At 35.4% G+C, this 22,251-nt stretch overlaps 1 protein-coding gene and 2 pseudogenes across 1 annotated transcript; all 3 read left to right on the top strand.

Moving 5' to 3' along the window:
• The first annotated feature begins 6,680 nt into the window (after positions 1 to 6,680).
• On the top strand, positions 6,681 to 10,152 carry LOC122310480 (pentatricopeptide repeat-containing protein At3g61520, mitochondrial-like). The gene has a single exon (XM_043124361.1). It carries the CDS (start codon positions 6,840 to 6,842, stop codon positions 9,798 to 9,800), a length of 2,961 nt encoding a protein of 986 aa, XP_042980295.1. The 5' UTR covers positions 6,681 to 6,839; the 3' UTR covers positions 9,801 to 10,152.
• Positions 10,153 to 17,471: 7,319 nt separating this feature from the next.
• Positions 17,472 to 19,345, top strand: LOC122306638 (annotated as a pseudogene).
• Positions 19,346 to 19,354: 9 nt separating this feature from the next.
• LOC122310475 lies at positions 19,355 to 21,284 on the top strand (annotated as a pseudogene).
• Positions 21,285 to 22,251: the final 967 nt, after the last annotated feature.

Genomic DNA, 22,251 nt, shown 5'->3' with positions numbered 1-22,251 from the left:
ATTCTTTCTCTTGGCTTGGGCTTTTTGGTATAGGAGGAACAAGATGGTTTTTGAGCAACTCAAGTTAAAGCCATGGTAGGTTTTTAAGCATGCTTTAAACCTGCAATGTTTTCAAAAAGTCACTAGATCTGTTCCTACTGTTAAGTTGGAAAAATAGTGCTATTGGCATGCTCCACCTTCTAGTTTTTGTAAGTTAAATATAGATGAGGCAATGTTCTATGATATTCATAAGGCAGGGTTAGAGCTGTGGTGAGAGATGATAAGAGTAATGTGCTGATGGCTGTAAGTAAGGTTGAAAATGAAGTGAGTGATCCTGAAGCAGTGGAGCTGTTAGCCATGTTTTGTGGACTTCAATTCAATGTTTAGTTGGCGAAAAACATAAAATTACCAATGTTTATATTCTCAATGTTTGTGAATGCGCTAGTAAAAATATATTATTGCCGGCACTTAATGTTTCTGCCAGTAAATTATTGAAATTTTCGGTGTTTAAATTATTAAGCCGGTAATAATATATAGCTTTGGAGGCATTTACAACAACGCCGCCAATATAGCAATCATGTGGCAGGAAATTAGTATTTTCCTTGCGTTTATATTGTTACGCTGGTAATAATGTATAATTTTGGTGGTGTTTAAACCAACACCAATAATTGATTAATTTTACACTATTATGTTAATTGTGTTTGACGGCATTTACAATATTACGCTGGTATATATAGCCTTAATGGCGTTTCATAAAACGCCGACAAGTTATCAATTTTACGCCGGTAAAGTATTGAGTTTTTCAGCGTTTATATCGTTTAAACAAATGCAGACCATAGATCATTTTTACACTAGTAAATTAGTAGTTTTTTGACGTTTATATTGTTATGCCGGTAATAATTATATAGCTTTGGTGGTGTTTATAAAATAGCAAAAATTAATCAATGATATGCCAGTAATTTATAAGTGTGTCGGCATATATATTATTATGCCGGTAATAATATATAACTCAAATATGAAGACTATTATAAATTTAGTGGTAGTTAAAGAAATAATAAAAAGAATAAAAAAACTTATATAAATGATACAAAGAAAAAAATACTTAAGTTCTTGTCACAAAAATTGAAAAAAATAATCATAATGTGTCACTGCCACTGCCTCTCCTGCTCAATAAACAAAATCGAGTACTTAACCATCTCTAATACCAATACCCAAATTTATATGTGGATAACGGAAACGCCTCTGCTATGCTTGGTCTTTTTTCGCACTCTAAAAGAGAGGGCAAAGTGCGCTATATATATTTGCCATGTTACCAAAATACCCCCAAAATCTTAGTTGAATTTTTGGGCTACCCTATCGGTAATGGTATAATGTATTCTAGTTCTAGAGGGAGGGAGGTTCAATAGAACTGTAGAATTTAGTTTGCGCGTCAAGATCTCAATGCGACACCGTTCAATTTCTTTCCTTCAATATTTAATAAGTAATGTTAAATACAGTAACATAAGTATTGTGCATTTACATTAAAAATTGTGCAAGTGTCATACATTCCTTTAAAAAAAAGTGAGTCTATTATTAAAAATTTAATCTTTTAGTATGGATATCATATATATATATATATATTTTAAAAGGAATGTGGTGCTTGTGAACTTTATGACAAAATATGTTAAACATCGTACTAAGATTTACAACTTCCAAAAAGAGTAGTAAAACTAATGCAAAATCCAGCACTTCTCCTAATACCCGACTTCAAAACTTTTATAATCCATCCCAATTCCAACTTAGCAAAATGGAGCAAACATAATATATGGCATAATCATAGATATTGTCTCAATTAAGGAAAGTTGCAAATACTATTAAACTAAAATATTAATATAATTTGAGATTCTTTACTTATAATCCCCTCAATCATCGTCGTCATCATTCTCTTCCTCTTGTTCATCTTCCTCTTCATCTTCTTCATTTTCAGCATTTTCCTCTTCTTCGTCTTTCTCTTCCTCTTCATTATATTTTTGATTTTGTCCTAAAGCCTAAATATAAATTCAAATGAGGGTCCAAAAATTCTAAAATAAGGTTGATTGATATCAACTAAACATATGTGGGGTGCTCACTTGTGCATGCATGAATATGTTTACTAAGTTTCGCAATTCAGTTAATTCGTTCTGTATTTTATCAAACTCTTCCTTAGATATACCATCTTCTTGGTTCGAAGTTGGTAGTAAATGTTGACAAGTTTGCCTTGTATGAGTTGCAAACCCCAAACCGCGCACACGTCCAGGCCGTTCTAGGCTCATAACTTTTGAATAAACATCATCTGATGCCCAAGTCATGGTTCCTCTAGACCTCATTTCTATAGGACTTGTGTTTTGTGTTAAAAGTTCATCTATCTCAGCCTATAATAGATAATAAAAAATACTCATGGGGATTTCAAAGATCATCATTGAGAGTGATAGTTTATTGATGGTTGAAGCTTAAGGAAGAGGGGAGTCTATGTCAGCTTTGGGGAACTTAATCCATGAGGTTAAACAACTGTTGTAGCAGTTTGAGGATTTTCAAGTTCAACATGTTTTGAGGTTAGGAAACAAAGTAACTTATCAATTGGCAAGGAATGTATGGAAGATTGCAGATGTTGAGCTCTGGATGGGTTCAATTCCTTATTGTATTTCTCAATCTGTTTGGTTGGATGAAGTTCACTTGTAATCTGATTTTATCACTGAAAGTTTACTATTTGTAAAAAAAAAATGTTAATATAGTGTTATTTAACAAATTTCAGTATACAATTATTGTGTTGTCTTCTTCTAATGTGTTCTTTGTAACATATTTGCTGCTTCTATTGTTGTTTCATTGTTTCTCATTCCGTTTGTTGTTAATTTTCTCTACTTTTACTGTTCTTTTATTTGTCTTCTACTTTTTGGTATGTTCTCTTCTTTTTCATATGAAAAATTCTTATTTTATTTATTTAATAACAATGTTATTATATGTTATGATTGTCATTATTTTAGTTCTTTAAAAATATTAGTGATGCTTCTAACAATAAGAAATCAAAAAAATACATATGTATCATATTTTTCTTAAATATTTGTTAAGAACAAATTAGTAAAGTTTCTTTCCATTGATATTTTCTAATATTATTAAAAAAAGATTAATACATGTATTTTCAGTTAAAACAAGCCAATTATTAATAGAAAATCATTTCTAAAAACCCAATTATTCTTAGACGTACTAATTAATTTAGATCAATGATATGAAATAATATTTTGTTCATAAAAGCGTTTGAACTTGTAAGTGATGATTATAATAATTTTATTTATTTTTATATGTGAATCTCAAGTTTTATTTGCAAATAATTTAATCTTATATTAGTTGATTAATGTATTCTCTATGAATTTGTTTCAAGTTAATTTTTTTTTTCTTGTGGCTCGGATATAAACGCCTGTAATATTGTTTGTGTACTATATTTTCATATATATATATATTTATATATATTCATGTACACTTATATGTTTGATACATTCTTAATTATTTCCTAAATCTTCCTCTCAAATTGATACCGAATTATAATCTTCCATAACTTAATGGCAATTGGTAAGATGGCATAATTAGATCAAGAAATACACTTAAATATCATCAACACAATTTCTTCTAATTTTTGTCTTACTTTCTTTATAAATAAATTTTGAAGAATCTGTAAAAGAGCCCGAAAAAAAAAAATTGTATTTTACTCAATCAGTGGAGAAAAAGGAGGACATTTGTAAAAAAAAAAAAGAGAGAGAGATATGTTGAGTTGAAAATACTTCGAAGTAATAAAATTCAAAGATGAGCACAATCTCAATGTAGTCTGCCTTATGATTCAAAGGGCAATGAAATTCTCTGTATACTAGAAATTGGGTCTTCTTCGAATATCAATTCCTCTGAAAATAATGTCCATAATAATGCATGTGATCTAGCAAGGATAACACCTATTACTTCCAAAAATATAATCGAAACTTCAACACTTTAGTCTAACTGCATCTACTTCAGTGTTGAGCGATTAAGTTTATTCATTATGATTTCCTATTATGAAACGTTTTGTCAAATTTTCCACTGTTGTAATTATATGTGTAAATAGAACACTAACTTGTAAATAAACTCCTATGTTTTTTGTATATATATATGTATACATATACATATATATGTATATGTATATATGTATATAAACTTGTATATATATGTATATCTATTCTATATATAAAAGCCTTGATGTCTATATGAACAATGTTTTTTGTTCAGACTTTTTCTTCACATTTTGCCCCTACATGCATTTCATAATCAAGGTTTCCTCCCTAAATATTCCACCCCCTTTTTCAATTTCTGGAACATCAATCCACCGCTTCCCAGTGTCTTCTACTCATATAAAACACTTCCACCACCTTGTATTTTGTATAAATCCTCTTTACTCCACCGCTTCACTCACTTTCTGGAAGATCAATCAATTCCAGCACCTTCATATTTTGTCCAAATCACATTTCTACTCTATAAATATCATCCTTTGCTTTGTCAAACTATATCATCTTCCTTTGCTCCTACGCTTTCAGTAAGTGCATCTCCTTCCTCTCATCTCAGTGTTGATTGTACCATCTCTGTAGCTCCTCTATAAAAGCCCCACACCCAACTGCGATGCGCCCCAAGTTCACAAGAGGCAGAGTCGAGTTGTGGGTTGTCGAACCAAGAAAAAAAAATACAGAGTCTCCATGCACGGCCAGGCATCAGACGGCAAACACAAAGAAAAATGCTCGAAGGGAAGCTTAGCCTCGCAAACACACTGCAATTGAGATTGTCATGATTAAGACGTACCCATTTGCACCCAAAAGGCAAACCAAATGATAAACTTTAAACAACCTCATTTAAAAACAAATTCATGGTCACAAACCACTCGGGAAGACTTGTAATAGATAAAATTATACAAAAATTTGAGAGCCCAAAAAATTTAGAAACAAACTCAATCCAAAGAGAAATGAACAAGCCGATGAAAACCTGGAAACTAGCAGCACATGAAAGTTCAACTGCCTCTGTACCACACCAAAAGAAGACCAAATTTGACATCCAACTAAGAAACCCAATCTTGGCACCTAGAGAAATATATCTCTTTAGCTTGGTCCTACTCCACCTGAAAAGCAAATTTGATTAGAAAGTTATTGAGGAAACCCAAAACATTGCTTTGGTAATCCTGCCCTGAGGCAGAAAGGTGCATGGACCCATGGCTATGGAGTAGTTGGGGGAGAACGAGAAAGGGAAGGAAGGTAGGGAAGTGAAAGGCGGGCATGGAGATTCAGACATCTGTCTCTAGATAGCATCTTTGAGCTGCTGTAGAGATTTTGAACAAAGGGTATATTATCAAAAAGAAGAGGGCTAAGCCTAGATTGGGGGAAGAAAGGGGTAGAGGCATGGAAGATGGCGAGGAAGCGCTATTGTAGAAGTCATGAAATGAAAGAAAGAGGACTTGGTTGGGCAGAGATCTGAAAGTGACCTAGAAAGAAAGGAGATTTGAGAGGCATGGCATGATGCAAGGTGAGACCGAGTCATTTTTTACAAGGGAAAAAGCACTTGCAAACCCCTCTAAATACCCTAGGAATTTCTCAAGAAAAACATAAACAAAATCGAAGGAAAAAAAGGGGGGTGGGGGGTGGGGGGAATCTCTCTCCAAATCACAAGGGTATCAAGTTAGACCCCTTCTTAGAAGGGGGTAACAAATTGTCTTATGTGAAAAGCCCCAAAACACTCTACTCTAGAACAAGTCCTATAAAAAGAAAAACCAACAAACGAATTTGAGATCACAAAGAGAAATGAACCATAAACCCCAAAATTAAGAGGAGGGCTTAACACATAATTAACAAAAGAACAAAAAAGTTTATACCTTTTTGGCCTCAAATGCATCGAAACGGAAGAGTGCACCAGAGTCAACCTCTACCGAAAAAAGTAAAGAAGCATGCAGCAGCAAAAGATAATAAACAATGTAGAAAAAGTAGCAACAGAGAAAAGCCAAAAGCTTCAACAGAGCCCCGATCAGAACCAAATCAGAGGATTAGAAATCCATAGCTAACGTTTTCTTCACATATATAAAGTGACAAGGTCAGTTAAAAGTTCTTTCCAGAGCAAATTGTAGAAACAGTAACACTAACCGACTCGGAAACCAAACAAGAGACATGTGGAGTAAAAGACCCACAACTATTATACCCCCCAACATTGAACGGAGGCGCAAATCTCTATAAAACCTTCATCATAAATAAAATAATCCAGTAGTGAGAAACAAACACAAATTTATCAAAAAACCCTATTTTATTTCTAAACTAATATACGACTCATACCTAAATTCAAAAGCAACTCAATATTTCCTTCTTGTTTTCCATCACTATCACTAAATAAGAGAAATATTTTGGAATTGTATTAAGTACTTTTTTATTTGAAGAATGGTATTAAGTACATGTTGAGTAGTATTTTTTTTTCATCAATATTTTATTTTTTAATTTAAATTTTAAAATTTAAATATAAAGGTTTTTTTTTTTTTTAAAAATATTTGACACATCATCACATTGATGTATTATGATTATTTAAGTTAATAGATAATATTTTTTATTTAGTCACAAAATTTTTTATTTTTATAAATTATCGTGATTTATAAAAACATGCATGATCGGAAATATAAATATAAACATAAATCAGAACAACAAAACCTGTAATCACGGAGCATGACGATCCATCCGGTGTCATGCAATGTATCATCAATAGCGGTGGGCGATGGTTCTTGAGATGGAGCATCTGGGCTTCCATGGTTTTTGTCTTTGAGAGCTAACTGTTGAGGGACGTAGCATCTTCGCTTGAACAAAATGAGCGTACCAATTTCTTCATCCAAACAATCCACAGTCTTCCTCCTCCGCCTCTGTCTGCTCAAACCCCAAACACCCGCAATCCCTTACTATCCCCTCCACTGCCACCTCTCTACCGAACCCAATCCACCACCACCACCACCACCACCACAAGACGAGGAATCGTTGGTAAACGAAGCAGTCCAACTCTTCCAAGCCTTAGAAGATGGGAACTCCAGCTCTACCCAACTTCACCAGCTCCTCTTTTCCTCTTCTTCTCCTTCCTCTCCTCGTATTTTTCGACAAATCTCACGTCGATTGGCCTCTTCTTCCCAAGCCCTCGAGTTCTTCGATTACATCCGATCAAATTCGCCTTCACAAGAGTTAAAATCATTGTCCTTCACGTTCCAGGCCATCTTCGAGCTCGCAGGCCGCGAACCTGATCCGCAGAACAAGCTGTTAGAGCTTTATAGGACGTCCAAAGAGCGGAATATCCCACTTACAGTTAAGGGCGCAACAGTTCTTGTTCGTTACTTCGGAAGGGCCGAAAGGGTGGACGAGGCGCTGGCTGTAGTTGACGAGCTAGACCCGTCTCTAAAAAACACGCACTTTTACAATGTGGGTGTTGCTATGCTATTCAGATCAGGGCGCATCGTCGAGGCGCTTAAGATGCTTGATGAAATGCTTCAACCAGGTGCGGACTGTCCGCCCAATGGTATTACAGGTGGTGTTTTTTTTGCTGCATTGTCGAGAACGGAGTGGTTTGGAAGAAGTATAAGCGACGAGGAGATTGTTGGGTTGGTGTCAAAATTACTTGAACACGGTGTGTTTCCAGATACATTTAAACTTTCGCAATTGATTACCAAGTTGTGCAGGAATAAGAAGATAGGTCGTGCTTGGGATGTTTTACATGATGTGATGAAGGCTGGTGGTACTGTAGAAGCCGCTTCATGCAATGCACTTTTGACGTGGTTGGGAAGGGATGGGGATTTTGAAAGGATGAAAAAGCTCATGACCGAGATGATAGAGATGGATATTCAACCAAATGTGGTAACTTTTGGGATCCTTCTTAATCATATGTGCAAGTCTGGGAGGGTCGATGAGGCACTGGAGGTTTTTGAGAAAATGAAAGGAGGGAATTATGGGTTGTCTGTTGAACCTAATGTAATCTTATATAATACTTTGATTGATGGTATGTGCAGACATGGGAGGATCAATAGTGCAGTTCAGTTCTTCGATGAAATGCGAAGTGAAGGTCTGAAAGGCGATGCTGTGACGTTTACAACCTTGATTAAAGCTTTTTGTAATGTTAACAACTTTGATAAAGCAATGGAATTTTTTGAGAAAATGAAAGGAGGGATTGATGGGTTGTCTGTTGAACCTGATGTAATCTTATATACTACTTTGATTGATGGACTTTGTAAAGTTGGGAGGCAAGAAGAAGGGTTGACTTTGATGGATCAGATGAGATCTGAAAATAAATGTATGCCAGATACTGTTACCTATACTTGCTTGATTGATGGGTTCTGCGAAGCTGGTGAAATTGAGAGGGCACAAGAGCTCTTTGATCAGATGAAGAAGGACAGAGTATTTCCTAATGAAATCACCCTTACTACTTTGGTTGGTGGTATGTGCAGACATGGGAGGATCAATGCTGCAGTTCAGTTCTTCGATGAAATGCGAAGTGAAGGTCTGAAAGGCGATGCTGTGGCATTTACAACCTTGATTAAAGCTTTTTGTAATGCTAACAATATTGATAAAGCAATGGAACTTTTTGAGAAAATGAAAGGAGGGAATGATGGATTGTCTGTTGAACGTAATGTAATCTTATATAATACTTTGATTAATGGACTTTGTAAAGTTGGGAGGCAAGAAGAAGGGTTGACTTTGATGGATCAAATGAGATCTGAAAATAAATGTATGCCAGATACTGTTACCTATAATTGCTTGATTCATGGGTTCTGCAAAGCTGGCGAAATTGAGAGGGCACAACAGCTCTTTGATCAGATGAACAAGGAAAGAGTATTTCCTGATGTAATCACCCTTAATACTTTGGTTGGTGGTATGTGCAGACATGGGAGGATCACTAGTGCAGTTCAGTTCTTCAATGAAATGCGAAGTGAAGGTCTGAAAGGCAATGCTGTGACGTTTACAATCTTGATTAATGCTTTTTGCAATGCTAACAATATTGATAAAGCAATGGAACTTTTCAATCAAATGTGGAAGGATGGATGCCCCCCAGATGCAATTGTTTTTTATACATTGATATCTGGTTTGAGCCAAGCTGGAAGGATGGATGATGCCAGCTCTGTCGTATCAATGTTTAAAGAAGCTGGATTCTGCCTTGACATTGTGCGGTACAATGTTCTCATTGGTGGGTTCTGTAGGAAGAACAAATTGGATGAAGCTTGTGGGATGCTCAAAGAAATGGAGCAAGCTGGAGTTAAGTCTGATATTGTAACATATAACACCTTGATTTCCTATTTGAGCAAAACTGGAAACTTTGCAACCGCCCATAGAATTATGAGAAATATGATTAAGGAGGGTATTGTGCCCACAGTTGTCACTTATGGAGCACTGATACAAGCATACTGCTTAAATGGCAAAATTGAAGAAGCAATGAAGATTTTCAGAGATATGAGCTCTTCGTCAAAGGTTCCTCCCGACAATGTAATATACAATATTCTAATAGATTCTCTTTGCAAAAGGAATGAAGTAGAGCTTGCTGTTTCTCTGATGGATGAAATGAAAGTTAAGGGGGTAAGGCCTAATGTTACCACATACAATGCTATGTTCAAAGGTCTGCGAGAGAAAAATTTCTTGGAGAAAGCATTTGACCTCATGGACAGAATGGTTGAACAGGCATGTAAGCCTGATTACATAACCATGGAGGTACTTACCGAATGGCTTCCTGCAGTAGGTGAAACGGGAAAGTTGAAAAATTTTGTTCAAGGATTCGAAGTTTCTGTTTCTACTGCGTAGGATGGCTATAGAATCTGGAGGATGGGATTACTCAAAAGTTTGAAATGCATCTATTGTCATACACGGAAGAAAATACGATTTAGTCCTATGTTCTGGCCAAAACGTGTTCTGGTTGGAACTTCTAACGGGCATCACACAGAAAGACTGGTTGAAGAACCTTTGTTTCTCAAGGCTTTGCTTGTGCTAGCGCATCAGTGTTGCGGCATCCATGCATGTCCAGGGTGGGTTCCATCCTTTCCATCTCGAACAAACCAGATAAAATGGTAGATGTATTCCATATCCGTGTTGATGAGTTTATAAATAATTAAGCATATCATATAAATAATTAAGCATACTATTTCGATCGGATCAATTTTTTTGGATAAGTGATGATTTCATATGATATCAAAATTAGATTCTCAGTTAAATATTCCATGTGATTGATCCGCTTATTTTGGGGGAATCTAACTCACATATGAGAAAAAAGTATTAAGGATATGATATAAATGATTAAATCTAGCTTTTTCCATCCACTCAAACTTTGGGTCACGGTGATTTCACAAATTGAAGCTTCATTTTTCTCCCTTGCCCTTGAATAACAATTACTTCTCTAAGCCACACGGGCGGAGTTGGTGGCCATTTCACCTCGTACTCATAGTTTAGTCATCATCTTTTGGCGATTTGTGTGACTCTAGACTATGTTTTGAAGTTAATTTTCTTCACCAGTATTCTTTTCTTTCCTCTGTTTACTCCAAAGCAGATCAAGCCAACGTCATGCCTCAAGAACAAATTCTTTCCCCACTTCAATTTTCATCTTTGTTATGCTAAAATCAATATCACTATCCCATTTTTCTTTCTTTCTATTTTCTCCCTATGTGGTAGGGCAAAAAATGGTCTAAGTCTATGGTAATTAATGTATCGGCAAACCCCTAGGGATTGGCTCTAGGGGCCATCGGATTGAGAGACTTTTCTCTTGAATTACCTGATGTACATTTAGGAAAAACTCATTGCCGAGGGCCTGTGCACCCCCGTGATATGTCAGGACATTGTTCTTGGACACCCAGAGCCAAATAAAAAAATAATAATAATAATGTATTGGCACATGTTGGCACTTGTTGACAACAAGATTTACTAGTTGTTTACTTATTAAAAAAAAAAAGATTTACTAGTTGTTGGAATGTTGTAATGAGTCAAATTCCTTTTTATTCTTGTTTATTTCATTTTATTTTGCTCCCTCCATCTGATGTGTATGTAAGAAGCCGGCTTGGAGGTTTTACTGGGAAAACCACTTTTGCATATTTTCTTTCTCGACTATTTTATTTTTAAGCGACCCCTATGATATGTTGGGATGTTGTTCCTGGACAAGTGGTGCCAAATAAAAAAAAAAAATGTATTGGCACATGTTGACAACAAGATTTACTAGTTGTTAGCATGTCGTAAAGAGCCAAATTCATTTTTATTCTTACTTATTTCATTTTATTTTGTGCCCTCCATCTTATGCTATGTTTGTAAGATGTCGATTTGAAGGTTTTACACGGAAAACCACTTTTGCATGTTTTCTTTATCAACTATTTTATTTTTAAGCTAATTTGTATGTTAGAGAATAAATAAATACAGTCTATATTTGCTATCTGAATCTTTTTCTAATCATTTGAACAGTTGGGATAGAGGTAAAGACTTCTTTTGCCTTCTTCATCTCTTTTAAATGTCTTTTTTTTTTTAAATTATTTATTTATCTATTATCTTCTTGTGGTTACCAATTAAGAGGGAGAACAATGCTTTTAATGGTCCGTTTTGTCATTTTCATCCAAACATATATATATACATATATATATATATATATATATATATATATGTATGTATAAAGTGGAAGCATTTGTCCCATTTTCTCTTAGGCTGCATTTGAATATTGAGTTGAGTAGTAGTGGGTTAAGTAAATGGATTGAGTTATATAAAAGTCATTTAAAATGAATTTAGATGTGTTTAGATGTTAAGATGAGTTTAGTACGATTTATAAAAAAATTGAAAAAAGTTAGTTGTGGGTTTCACATATAAAGATGTTTTGAGTTGAAAAATGTCGTGGATCCCACATGTAAGAAAGTTTTGAGTTGACATAAGTTTAATTATTTAAGAGTAGTTGAGTGTTTGGATGCTAGACTCAGATTAAAATTAGACTGAATAGAACTGATCTCAACTGAGTCTTGCAACCAAACATGGCTTTAATATATATGCAGGTGCAATGAACTTTTTCTTGAATTATCTGATGTGTTATTGCAGAAAACTTGTCAAGGACTTGTGCGACGCCCTGTGCCAATAAAAAAATATATGCAAAATGTGGTGTGAGCTAAGGGTTCCAAAACTAGCAGTGAACCTTCAAACTGACTGTTCTTACTAAAATAACAAAAGATGAAAAAAAAAAAAAAAACCAAGAGTTACGTACACTTTACACCGTCAAATTGTTTTGCCCTCTTTATCCCAAATTATTAAAACGTGACATATTTTACTCTCGAACTGTCAAAAAGTTATTGCTATCGGGTGCAATAAGCCAATATTAATAATTTAGGCTGTAAATATTCAAATAATCTAATGATTAATAGATATGTTAATTGTTTCACTATAAGACAATATATTCTGTAAAGAAAACTATATCTGTTAATTTTGTTGTTAAATCCAATGCTAACAGTTTTTATGACAAAAGCTTTATTCTGTAAAGATAAAAAGTTATCTTAAGATGGTAGCTATGTAGGCCTTTGATGTTTGGTTCTAAAACAAATTCTTGATATAATTATGCAAGGAACACAAAGCAAGCACTCATGCTTATTGCATCTAACACATGCTTATTTTCTAGCAAGATTCATGGAAAGTAGCAATTTTGTTTTTATTTCAATTTTTATGAGATGTTGAAAAAGTAATGGATCCCATCAAGGATTTATTTGAGATGTCTTGAACTCACTCTAACAACCAAACATAGTCTTAAATTGTAACATAGGCGATTCCATCAAAGGAGTCGACATGAAGCCTGTTCGAATAGTGCAAAATAGTATCATCACCTGGAGAAAATATAATATAGAATGATATCAACAATCACTCAAATTAGCCTTAAAAGCTCTATGAGCATGCAGAAAAGCATGCTTGATCCACCAATATGACACGAAATTACTCGAAGGCTTTTTGTATCCATTCACTAGCTTTGCTTGGTCGAGGACACTCAAACCCAGGTCCACCTTGTAAATATAATAGGTATGGTAGATGCTGATCTTCTTTCCCATATGCAACACATACTTGCATTAGCAAGGAGAAAACAGAAATATTTATGCAATTAAAGTCATAAAGTGTAAGTTTAAAATAACTTCCAAATAATCATCCACAAGGCAATTTTGTGAAATCATAATCTTCTAGAATAGTTTGCTTGCTGGTGACATATGCAGATCCACCGTTAGGTGAGAAATAGTACTGAAAACTCTTTATAAAAACTCTTTTAAATTATTCGATGTGCACTTACGAAAAACTTCTTGTCGAGAGCCTATGCACCATTGGGATATGTCGGGACGTTGTTCTTGGACATCCGGAACCAAATAAAAAAATAAAAATAATGTATTGGCACATGTTGACAACAAGATTTACTAGTTGTTGGCATGTCGTACAAAGTCAAATTCTTTTTTATTTTTGGTTATTTCATTTTATTTTGCTCCCAAAACCACTTTTGCATATTTTCTATCTCCACTATCTTATTTTTAAACTACCCCAGGATATGTCGGAATGCTGTTCCTGAACATCCGGTGCCAAAAATATTAGTTGTAGGCATGTCGTTTAGAGCCAAATTCCTTTTTATTTTAACTATTTCATTTTATTTTGCTCGCTCCATCTGATGCTATGTTTGTAAGAAGTCGGTTTAAAGGTTTTATTGGGAAAGCCACTTTTGCATATTTTCTTGATCAACTATATTATTTTTAAGCTAATTTGTATGTTGGAGAATAAATAGATTTTTTTTTTTTAATAATATCGGAGAACCTCTCCATGGCAGGGCTAAAAAATAAATAGATGCTTATGGAGTCTATATTTACTATCTAATCTTTTTCTAATCTTTTAAACAGTTGGGATAGAGGCACATAATTTTTTTGTCATTTTCAAATGGCTTATTTCTTATAAATATTTTTTTTTGTTTTAAATATCTTCTTGTGGTTGCCAATTAAGAGAGAGAGAGAGCACAAGCTTTTAATGGCCCGTTTTGTCATTTTTATATGTACAACGTGGAAGCATTTGTCTCATTCTCTCTTAATATATATGCAACTGCAGGAAACTTTTTTTTGAATTATCTGATTTATAAATTGCAAAAAACTTGCCAAGGGCTTGTGCGATGCCTATTGCCAATAAAAAGATAAGTAATTTTATATATAATCATGAAGTATATATATAAACGTCATGTAATCGCTTTAAAAAATAAAGAGATTTATTATTAAAAAATTAATTTTTTTTATATAAATCTCATATTTTATTCATTTTTTTCAAAACGATTACGCGAGAATTGTACAATTCATTGTTGTAAATATATTTTCTCTAAAAAAATATATGCAAAAAGTGGTGTGAGCCAAGGTTTCCAAAACTAGCATTGAACCTTCAAACTGATTGTTCTTACTAAAATATCAAAAGATTAAAAAAGAAAAACCAAGAGTTACGTATACTTTACACCCTCAAATTATCAATTGTTTTGCCCTCGTTATCCCAAACTATTAAAACGTGACATAGTTTACTCTCCATCTGTCAAAAAGTTACTGCTATTAGTGCAATAAGTCAATATTAATAATTTAGGGTACGTGTAAATATTCAAATAAGCTAATGATTGATAGATATGTTAATTGTTTCGCTTTAAGACAATATATTCTATAAAGAAAACTATATCTTTTAATTTTGTTATTAAATCCCATGCTAACTATGTTTGTGATAAAAAAAATACTGATTTTCTTTAATCATCGTAATAGGAAGGGTTAAAATATGATGAATAATTAGTTTATCTTAAGATGGTGGCTATGTAGGCCTTTGATGTTTGGTTCTACAACAAATTCTTGATATAATTATGCAAGGAAAACAAAGCAACCACTTATGCTTATTGCATCTAACACATGCTTATTTTCGAGCAAGATTCATGGAAAGTAGCAAATTTTTTTATTTCAATTTTTATGGAACGTTGAAAAAGAAGTAGATCCCATCAATAATTGATTTGGGATGGATTGAGCTCACTTTCACAATCAAACATAGTCTTAAATTGTGACATAGACGATGCCGTCAAAGGAGTCGACAAGCCTGTTCCTTGTTGCAAAGTAGTATCATCAGCTGGAGAAAAGATACTATAGAAGGATATCAACAATTACTAAAATTAGCTTTGCTTTATGAGCATGCAGAAAAGCATTCCTGATCCATCAATATGACACGAAATTACTCGAAGGCTTTTTGTGTCCATCCACTAGTTTTGCTCGGTCGAGGACACTCAAATCCAGGTCCACCTTGTAAATATAATAGGTATGGGAGAGGTTGATCTTCTTTCCCAAATGCAACACATACTTGCATTAACAAGGAAAAAGTAGAAATATTTATGCAATTAATGTCATAAGTGGAAGTTTAAAATAACTTCCAAATAATCATCCACAAGGCAATGTTGTAGAATCATAATCTTCGAGTACCACTTTCCTTAGACGTGGTCAGGCGAGGAGTCACCTGCATTGAAGTTATCTCCGACCATGAAGTTAACCATACGGACTGTAATTCTACCGTACCAGAAGCGGTGAAATCAGACTACTGCGATGAGCAATACAGCATGATAGGATAAGGGACGGGTTGAGTGAAAGGCAGAGTGGGTTTATGAAGGAAGGGGGAGCGGGGTTGATATGACCCTTTGGTGTTTAAGATAGGAATGAAGTGACAAACTGTTAGATGGGAAGAGTTTCGGTTGTCAAATTTGAAATTGATATTAACTTGCGGTTCAGATTTGCTTGCCATCTAGATGCAGCCGTTAGAGAGAAAGCAGCCAAGTTCTTAGAAAGAGTCTTATTTCTTGTTTGAGGAAAGCTGCAACTACAAATAAATTATATTATAAAAATAATCATACAAATTAGTTTGTACTTTCGTGTAATGTATTTATGATTAGAGTATTTTCCTTCTTGCTCTTGTCCTTTTTTTTTTCTCCTTGTTAAATTTTCAATTTGATAAGTTGAACTATAAGTTGTAGAGTTCATGTAAAGTGTATGTTATTTACACCGACTCGTAAATAAAACTAATTTAAAAAAATATGTCTTCCTCCTTCGTCACGTTATGTCCATCGAACTATTCCATCTCATCATTTGCAACACAATCCAACCTCGTTTGGAACTTGGATGTAACGATTCAACGTAATAATTTTAAGGTCAGAATATTGATAATTTTTATTAGGCCTAAATTATATTTAATGGGCCATATTGGATAAACCTATGAGTAATAAATTATTGATATTGATTAGGAGTTTTAATTAGGCTCAATAACTAAGTTAAATCACATTTATTATTTATTGAACGTGTTAGACTCATTTTAGAATTTAAAGATTGGTCATTAGATAAACTAAGCTTTCGTCTTATGTATTATGCATTTCATGTTGTATAAAACACGTAAGTTTTTATAAGATCTAGTGTAAGATAAACTTAGAATAGTTAATCAAATGGTCAATCAAAGGCATGGTACTAATGTAGTTTCAGAGTGGATATGTCAGAATACTATACTATGGTACTATGTATTTTTAAGCATGGTTCCTCATAGTATGCCAAAATACTATCAGCGACTCCCTTTGCTACAGCAGAATGTGGGGCTTGTGCACAACTTCACACACAGGGTTAAGTGTGTTAGCCAGTTAGTTAAATCAAATCAGTCAGTTAATTAAGATAAATCAGTTATGTATAGTATAAGCATCAGTATGATTAGTTATGATTTTAACCTCAGTATGAAGTATTTTATGAAAACCTTATATTAAGTATGTTTATATTATGATGGGTTCCTTACTAAGTTATCGATTCATTTTAGTTTGTTTTTATATTTTTAAACCACCCTAAGTCAAAATATTTAAGAAGGTAGAACTGCAGGACGAGACTTAATTCAAGGAGGCGTGACAGTAGCCTAAATCATATACAGAGATTTTAAGTTATAATTTTTATAGTATAGATTTTTAAAAATTTTAATAAATGCTTTCGCCCACCATTATTTATGATTTCAGTATTTTAATTCAAAACGACTTAATTTATTATAAGGAATCTTTGTACTTGATGCTTCTTTCAGAATAAAAGAAAATATTTTTTCAAGTTAGGGTCAGTAATAGAACTTCGACTCTTAAGATTTTTAAAGAAAAATAAAGACATTCTTAATTATGGAGAGGGAGGTGTTACATTAGAAGACATAGCAAAATAGACTTGAAAAATGCATCTAATTTGGACGATGATTTCATATCTAAGGCTTAATCCCTTTTCCCAACAAATGGACAAATGGGATCTCGTATTTTGTTTTATGCCATATGTTTCTCGGCACATAGATTTAGCGATAGCAATGTTTCTTCTTTTGAGTTGCCAACTGTCATGGAATCATGTGACAAAGCAGCGATGGGCCTCGTGATAGCCCGGCAATAGGGAATCGGAAAGGATCAGACGAAGGGCGAGACCAGCCCAGGAGGCCCACAAAATGCGAACCACTCAGTCAAAAGGCCTCTTGCTCTTCAATAGTTCAATTACTGGATCAGTACCACTGAGCCTTGGTTGCATCAAACTTGCCACCACAGAACCAGAATCATCTCTTACCACTACTCCAATGCCAATCTTATCACGATCAGTCCTTATTGCCACATCTCAATTAACTTTGACCCAAGTAGATGGAGGAGCTTCCCAATGAAAGGGCACCATGTTGATTATTACTTCCTGCAACTAATTTCTTGGGCTTTGCATTATTAAAGTCCTCAAAAGCTTTCAGTCTTCGACAGCTTTCCCATAAATCAAAATCTCCACCCCTTCCCAATCCCGTCAAAAGTGCATTGCATGAGGCGGCTTCCACTGTACCACCAGCCTTCTTCACATCATGTAAAACATCCCAAGCACGACCTATCTTTTTATTCCTGCATAATTTGGTAATCAATTGCGTAAATTTAAAGGTATATGGAAACACACCGTGTTCACCTAATTTTGACACCAACCCAACAATCTCCTCGTCAGTAATACTCTTTCCAGAAGGCAACGAGGCAGACCTCAATTTGCTATGTTTTTGGCTTTGAGAGCAACTTTGAGGGACGTAGCATCTTCGCCTGAACAAAATGAGCCTACCACTCTCTTCATCCCAACAATCCACTGTCTTCCTCCTCTGCCTCTGTCTGCTCAAACCCCAAACACCCGCAATCCTTTACTCTCCCCTCCCCCGCCACCTCTCTACCGAACCCCAAACAGCTGATCCGCAGAACAAGCTATTAGAGCTTTACAGGACGTCCTAAGAGCGGAATATCCCGCATACAGTTAATTGCGCAACACTTCTTGTTCGTTGCTTTGGAAGGGCCGGAATGGTGGACGAGTTGCTGGCTGTAGTTGACGAGCTAGACCCGTCTCTCAAAAACACGCACTCTTACAATGTGGTGGTTGGTGTGCTATTCAGATCAGGGCGCATCGACAAGGCGCTTAACATGCTTGATGAAATGCCTCAACCAGGTGCGGACTGTCTGCCCAATGATATTACAGGTGGTGCTGTTTTTGATGCTGCATTGTTGAGAAGGGAGTGGTTGGGAAAAAGTATTAGTGACGAGGAGATTGTTGGGTTGGTGTCAAAATTAGGTGAACACGGTGTGTTTCCATATACCTTACGCAATTGATTACCAAGTTGTGCAGGAATAAAAAGATAGGTCGTGCTTGGGATGTTTTACATGATGTGATGAAGGCTGGTGGTACAGTGGAAGCTGCCTCTTGCAATGCACTTTTGACGGGTTGGGAAGGGATGGAGATATGAAAGAGATGGATATTCAACCGAATGAGGTAACTTTTGGGATCCTTATTAATTATATGTGCAAGTCTAGGAGGGTCAATGAGGCACTGGAGGTTTTTGAGAAAATGAAAGGAGGGAATGATGGGTTGTCTGTTGAACCTAATGTATTCACATATAATACTTTGATTAATGGGCTTTGTAAAGTTGTGAGGCAAGAAGAAGGGTTGACTTTGATGGATCGGATGAGATCTGAAAATAAATGTGCGCCAGCTACTGTTACCTATAATTGCTTGATTGATGGGTCCTGCAAAACTGGTGAAATTGAGATGGCACAAGAACTCTTTGATCAGATGAACAAGGAAAGAGTATTTCCTAATGTAATCACCCTTAATACTTTGGTTGATGGTATGTGCAGACATGGGAGGATCAATAGTGCAGTTCAGTTGTTCAATGAAATGGGAAGTGAAGGTTTGAAAGGTAATGGTGTGACTGAGATGAAAGAGTTGGATATTCAACCAGATGTGATAACCTTTGGGATCATCATATGTGCAAGTCTCAGATGGTCGATGAGGCACTGGAGGTTTTTGAGAAAATGAAAGGAGGGAATGATGTGTTCTGTGGAACCTAATGTAATCACAGATACTACTTTGATTGATGGACTTTTTAAAGTTGGGAGGCAAGAAGAAGGGTTGACTTTGATGGATCAGATGAGATCTGAAAATAAATGTGCGCCAAATACTGTTAACTATAAATGCTTCATTGCTGGGTTCTGCAAAGCTGGCAAAATTGAGGGGGCACAAGAGCTCTTTGATCAGATGAACAAGGAAAGAGTATTTCCTAATGTAATCACTCTTAATACTTTGGTTGATGGTATGTGCAGACATGGGAGGATCAATAGTGCAGTTCAGTTCTTCCATGAAATGCAAAGTGAAGGTCTGAAAGGCAATGCTGAGACTGAGATGAATATGCCCACGACCGAGATGGAAGAGATGGATATTCAACCAAATGTGGTAACCTTTGGGAATGATGGGTTGTTTGTTGAACTTGATGTAGTCACATGTACTACTTTGATTGATGGACTTTGTAAAGTTGGGAGGCAAGAAGAAGGGTTGACTGTGATGGATCGGATGAGATCTGAAGATACACCTGTGCCAGATACCGTTACCTATAATTGCTTGATTGATGGGTTCTGCAAAGCTGGCGAAATTGAGCTGGCACAAGAGCTCTTTGATCAGATGAACAAGGAAAGGGTATTTCCTGATGTAATCACCCTTAATACTTTGGTTGATGGTATGTGCAGACATGGGAGGATCAATAGTGCCATTCAGTTCTTCAATGACATGCGAAGTGAAGGTCTGAAAGGCAATGCTGTGATGTTTACAACCTTGATTAATGCTTTTTGTGATGTTAACAATAATGATCAAGCAATGGAACTTTTCAATCAAATGTCGAAAGATGGATGCTCCCCTGATGCAATTTTTTATTATAGATTGATATCAGATTTTAGCCAAGCTGGAAGGATGGATGATGCCAGCTCTGTCGTATCAATGTTGAAAGAAGCTGGATTCTGCGTTGACATTTTGTGCTACAATGTTCTCGTTGGTGGGTTCTGCTGGAAGAACAAGTTGGATAAAGCTTATGAGATGCTCAAAGAAATGGAGCAAGCTGGAATTAAGCCTGATAGGGTCACATATAACACCTTGATTTCCCATTTGAGCAAAACTGGAAACTTCACAACTGCCCATAGAGTTATGAGTAAGATGATTAAGGATGGCCTTGTGCCCATGGTTCAGTTTTGAAGCACTGATACACGCAAACTGCTTAAATGGAAAAATTGACAAAGCAATGAATATTTTCAGAGATATGAGCTCTGCGGCAAAGGTTCTTCCCAACAATGTAATATACAATATCCTAATAGATTCTCTTTGCAACGATAATGAAGTAGAGCTTGCTCTTTCTCTAATGGATGAAATGAAAGTTCACGGGGTAAGGCCTAATGTTACCCACAGACAATGCCATGTTCAAAGGGCTACGGGAGAAAAAATTCTTGGAGAAAGCATTTAAACTCATGGACAGAATGGTTAAACAGGCATGTTATCCTGATTATATAACCATGGAGGTGCTTTCCGAATGGCTTCCTGCAGTAGTTGAAACGGGAAAGTCGAAAAATTTTGTTCAAGGATACGAATTCTCTGTTTCTACTGCATAGGATGGCTGTAGAATCTGGAGGATGGGATTATTCAAAGATTGGAATGCATCTCTTGCCATACTCGAAAGAAAACACGATGTAGTCCAATGTTCTGGCCGGCTAAAATGTGTTCTGGTTGGAACTTCTATTGGGCATCACGCTGAGACTGGTTGAAGAACCTTAGTTTCTCATGAATTTGCTTATGCTAGCCCATCGATGTTGCAGTATCCATGCATGTCCATGGTGGGTTCCATCCTTTCTATGTTGAAGAAACCAAATAAAAAGATGGATGTATTCCATATCGGGGTTGGTGAGTTATATTCAATTGAGTTATTTGTTTGCGGCAAGTTTCAGACTAGACAACAAAGATAATTTTACGACACTTAAAAGATTGATTGCGTGGTTATAATTGTGTCAAGGATATAATTAAAAAATTAAGTCTACTTTTTTAGATCAGCTCAAACTTTTAAAATAAGTGATGATTTCACATGATATCAGAGTTAGATTATCAGCTAAATATTCATCTGTTAAATTCACTTATTTAGGGAGAGTGTAACCTACTTGTGAGAATTAATATTAAGAATTTAATATAAATAATTAAATCTACCACTTTCTATCGCTTAAACTTTCGGACGACCACGAGGCAAAATTTAAGCTTCATTTTCTCCCTTGCCCATGAATAACAACTACTCCTGTACTGTAAACGGGCTGGAGTTGGTGGCCATTTCGCCTCATAGTTTAGTCATCATCTTTTGGTGGTTTGCGTGGCTCTAGACTATTTTTTCAAGTTGATTTTCTGCACTAGTATTCTTTTCTTTCTGTTTACTCCAAAGCAGATTAAGCCAACGTCATGCCTCCGGAACTTCTTTTCCCACTTCAATTTTCATCTTTGTTATGCTAAAATCGATATCACTATCCCATTTTTCGTTATCTTTTTCTATTTTTTTATTTCTCACCTTGGGTTGTAGGGGAAGAAAGGTCCAAGTCAATGGTAGTTTAGATATTGGCAGAGGTGACAAGAAGATTTACTAGTTGATGGCATACTGTAAAAAGCCAAATTCCTCTTTATTTTTCTATATTTATTTCATTTTATCTTCATCCTTCAACCACTAGGAGTTGACTCAAGTGGTAAAAACCTTAGTCTTGATGGTATACTCCCTTCAAGTCTAAGGTTCGAATCCTCTTGGGTGCAAACAATTTCTAGGAGCTATCGGACTTGGTGAATTTCCCCTTGAATTAACCGTGGTGCACTTGCTGGAAACTTCTTGCCGAGAGTTTGTGCATCCTTTGGATTAGTCGGGACTTTTTTTCTCA

This window comes from Carya illinoinensis, chromosome 1 (genome assembly GCF_018687715.1).
Source record: "Carya illinoinensis cultivar Pawnee chromosome 1, C.illinoinensisPawnee_v1, whole genome shotgun sequence".
NCBI classification, from domain to species: Eukaryota; Viridiplantae; Streptophyta; class Magnoliopsida; order Fagales; family Juglandaceae; genus Carya; species Carya illinoinensis.
This window is presented reverse-complemented; position numbering and strand designations above follow the sequence as displayed.

Bases quoted from the DNA above. Each gene is read 5' to 3' on its own strand.
- LOC122310480 (XM_043124361.1), top strand. From the start codon at position 6,840: ATGAGCGTACCAATTTCTTCATCCAAACAATCCACAGTCTTCCTCCTC.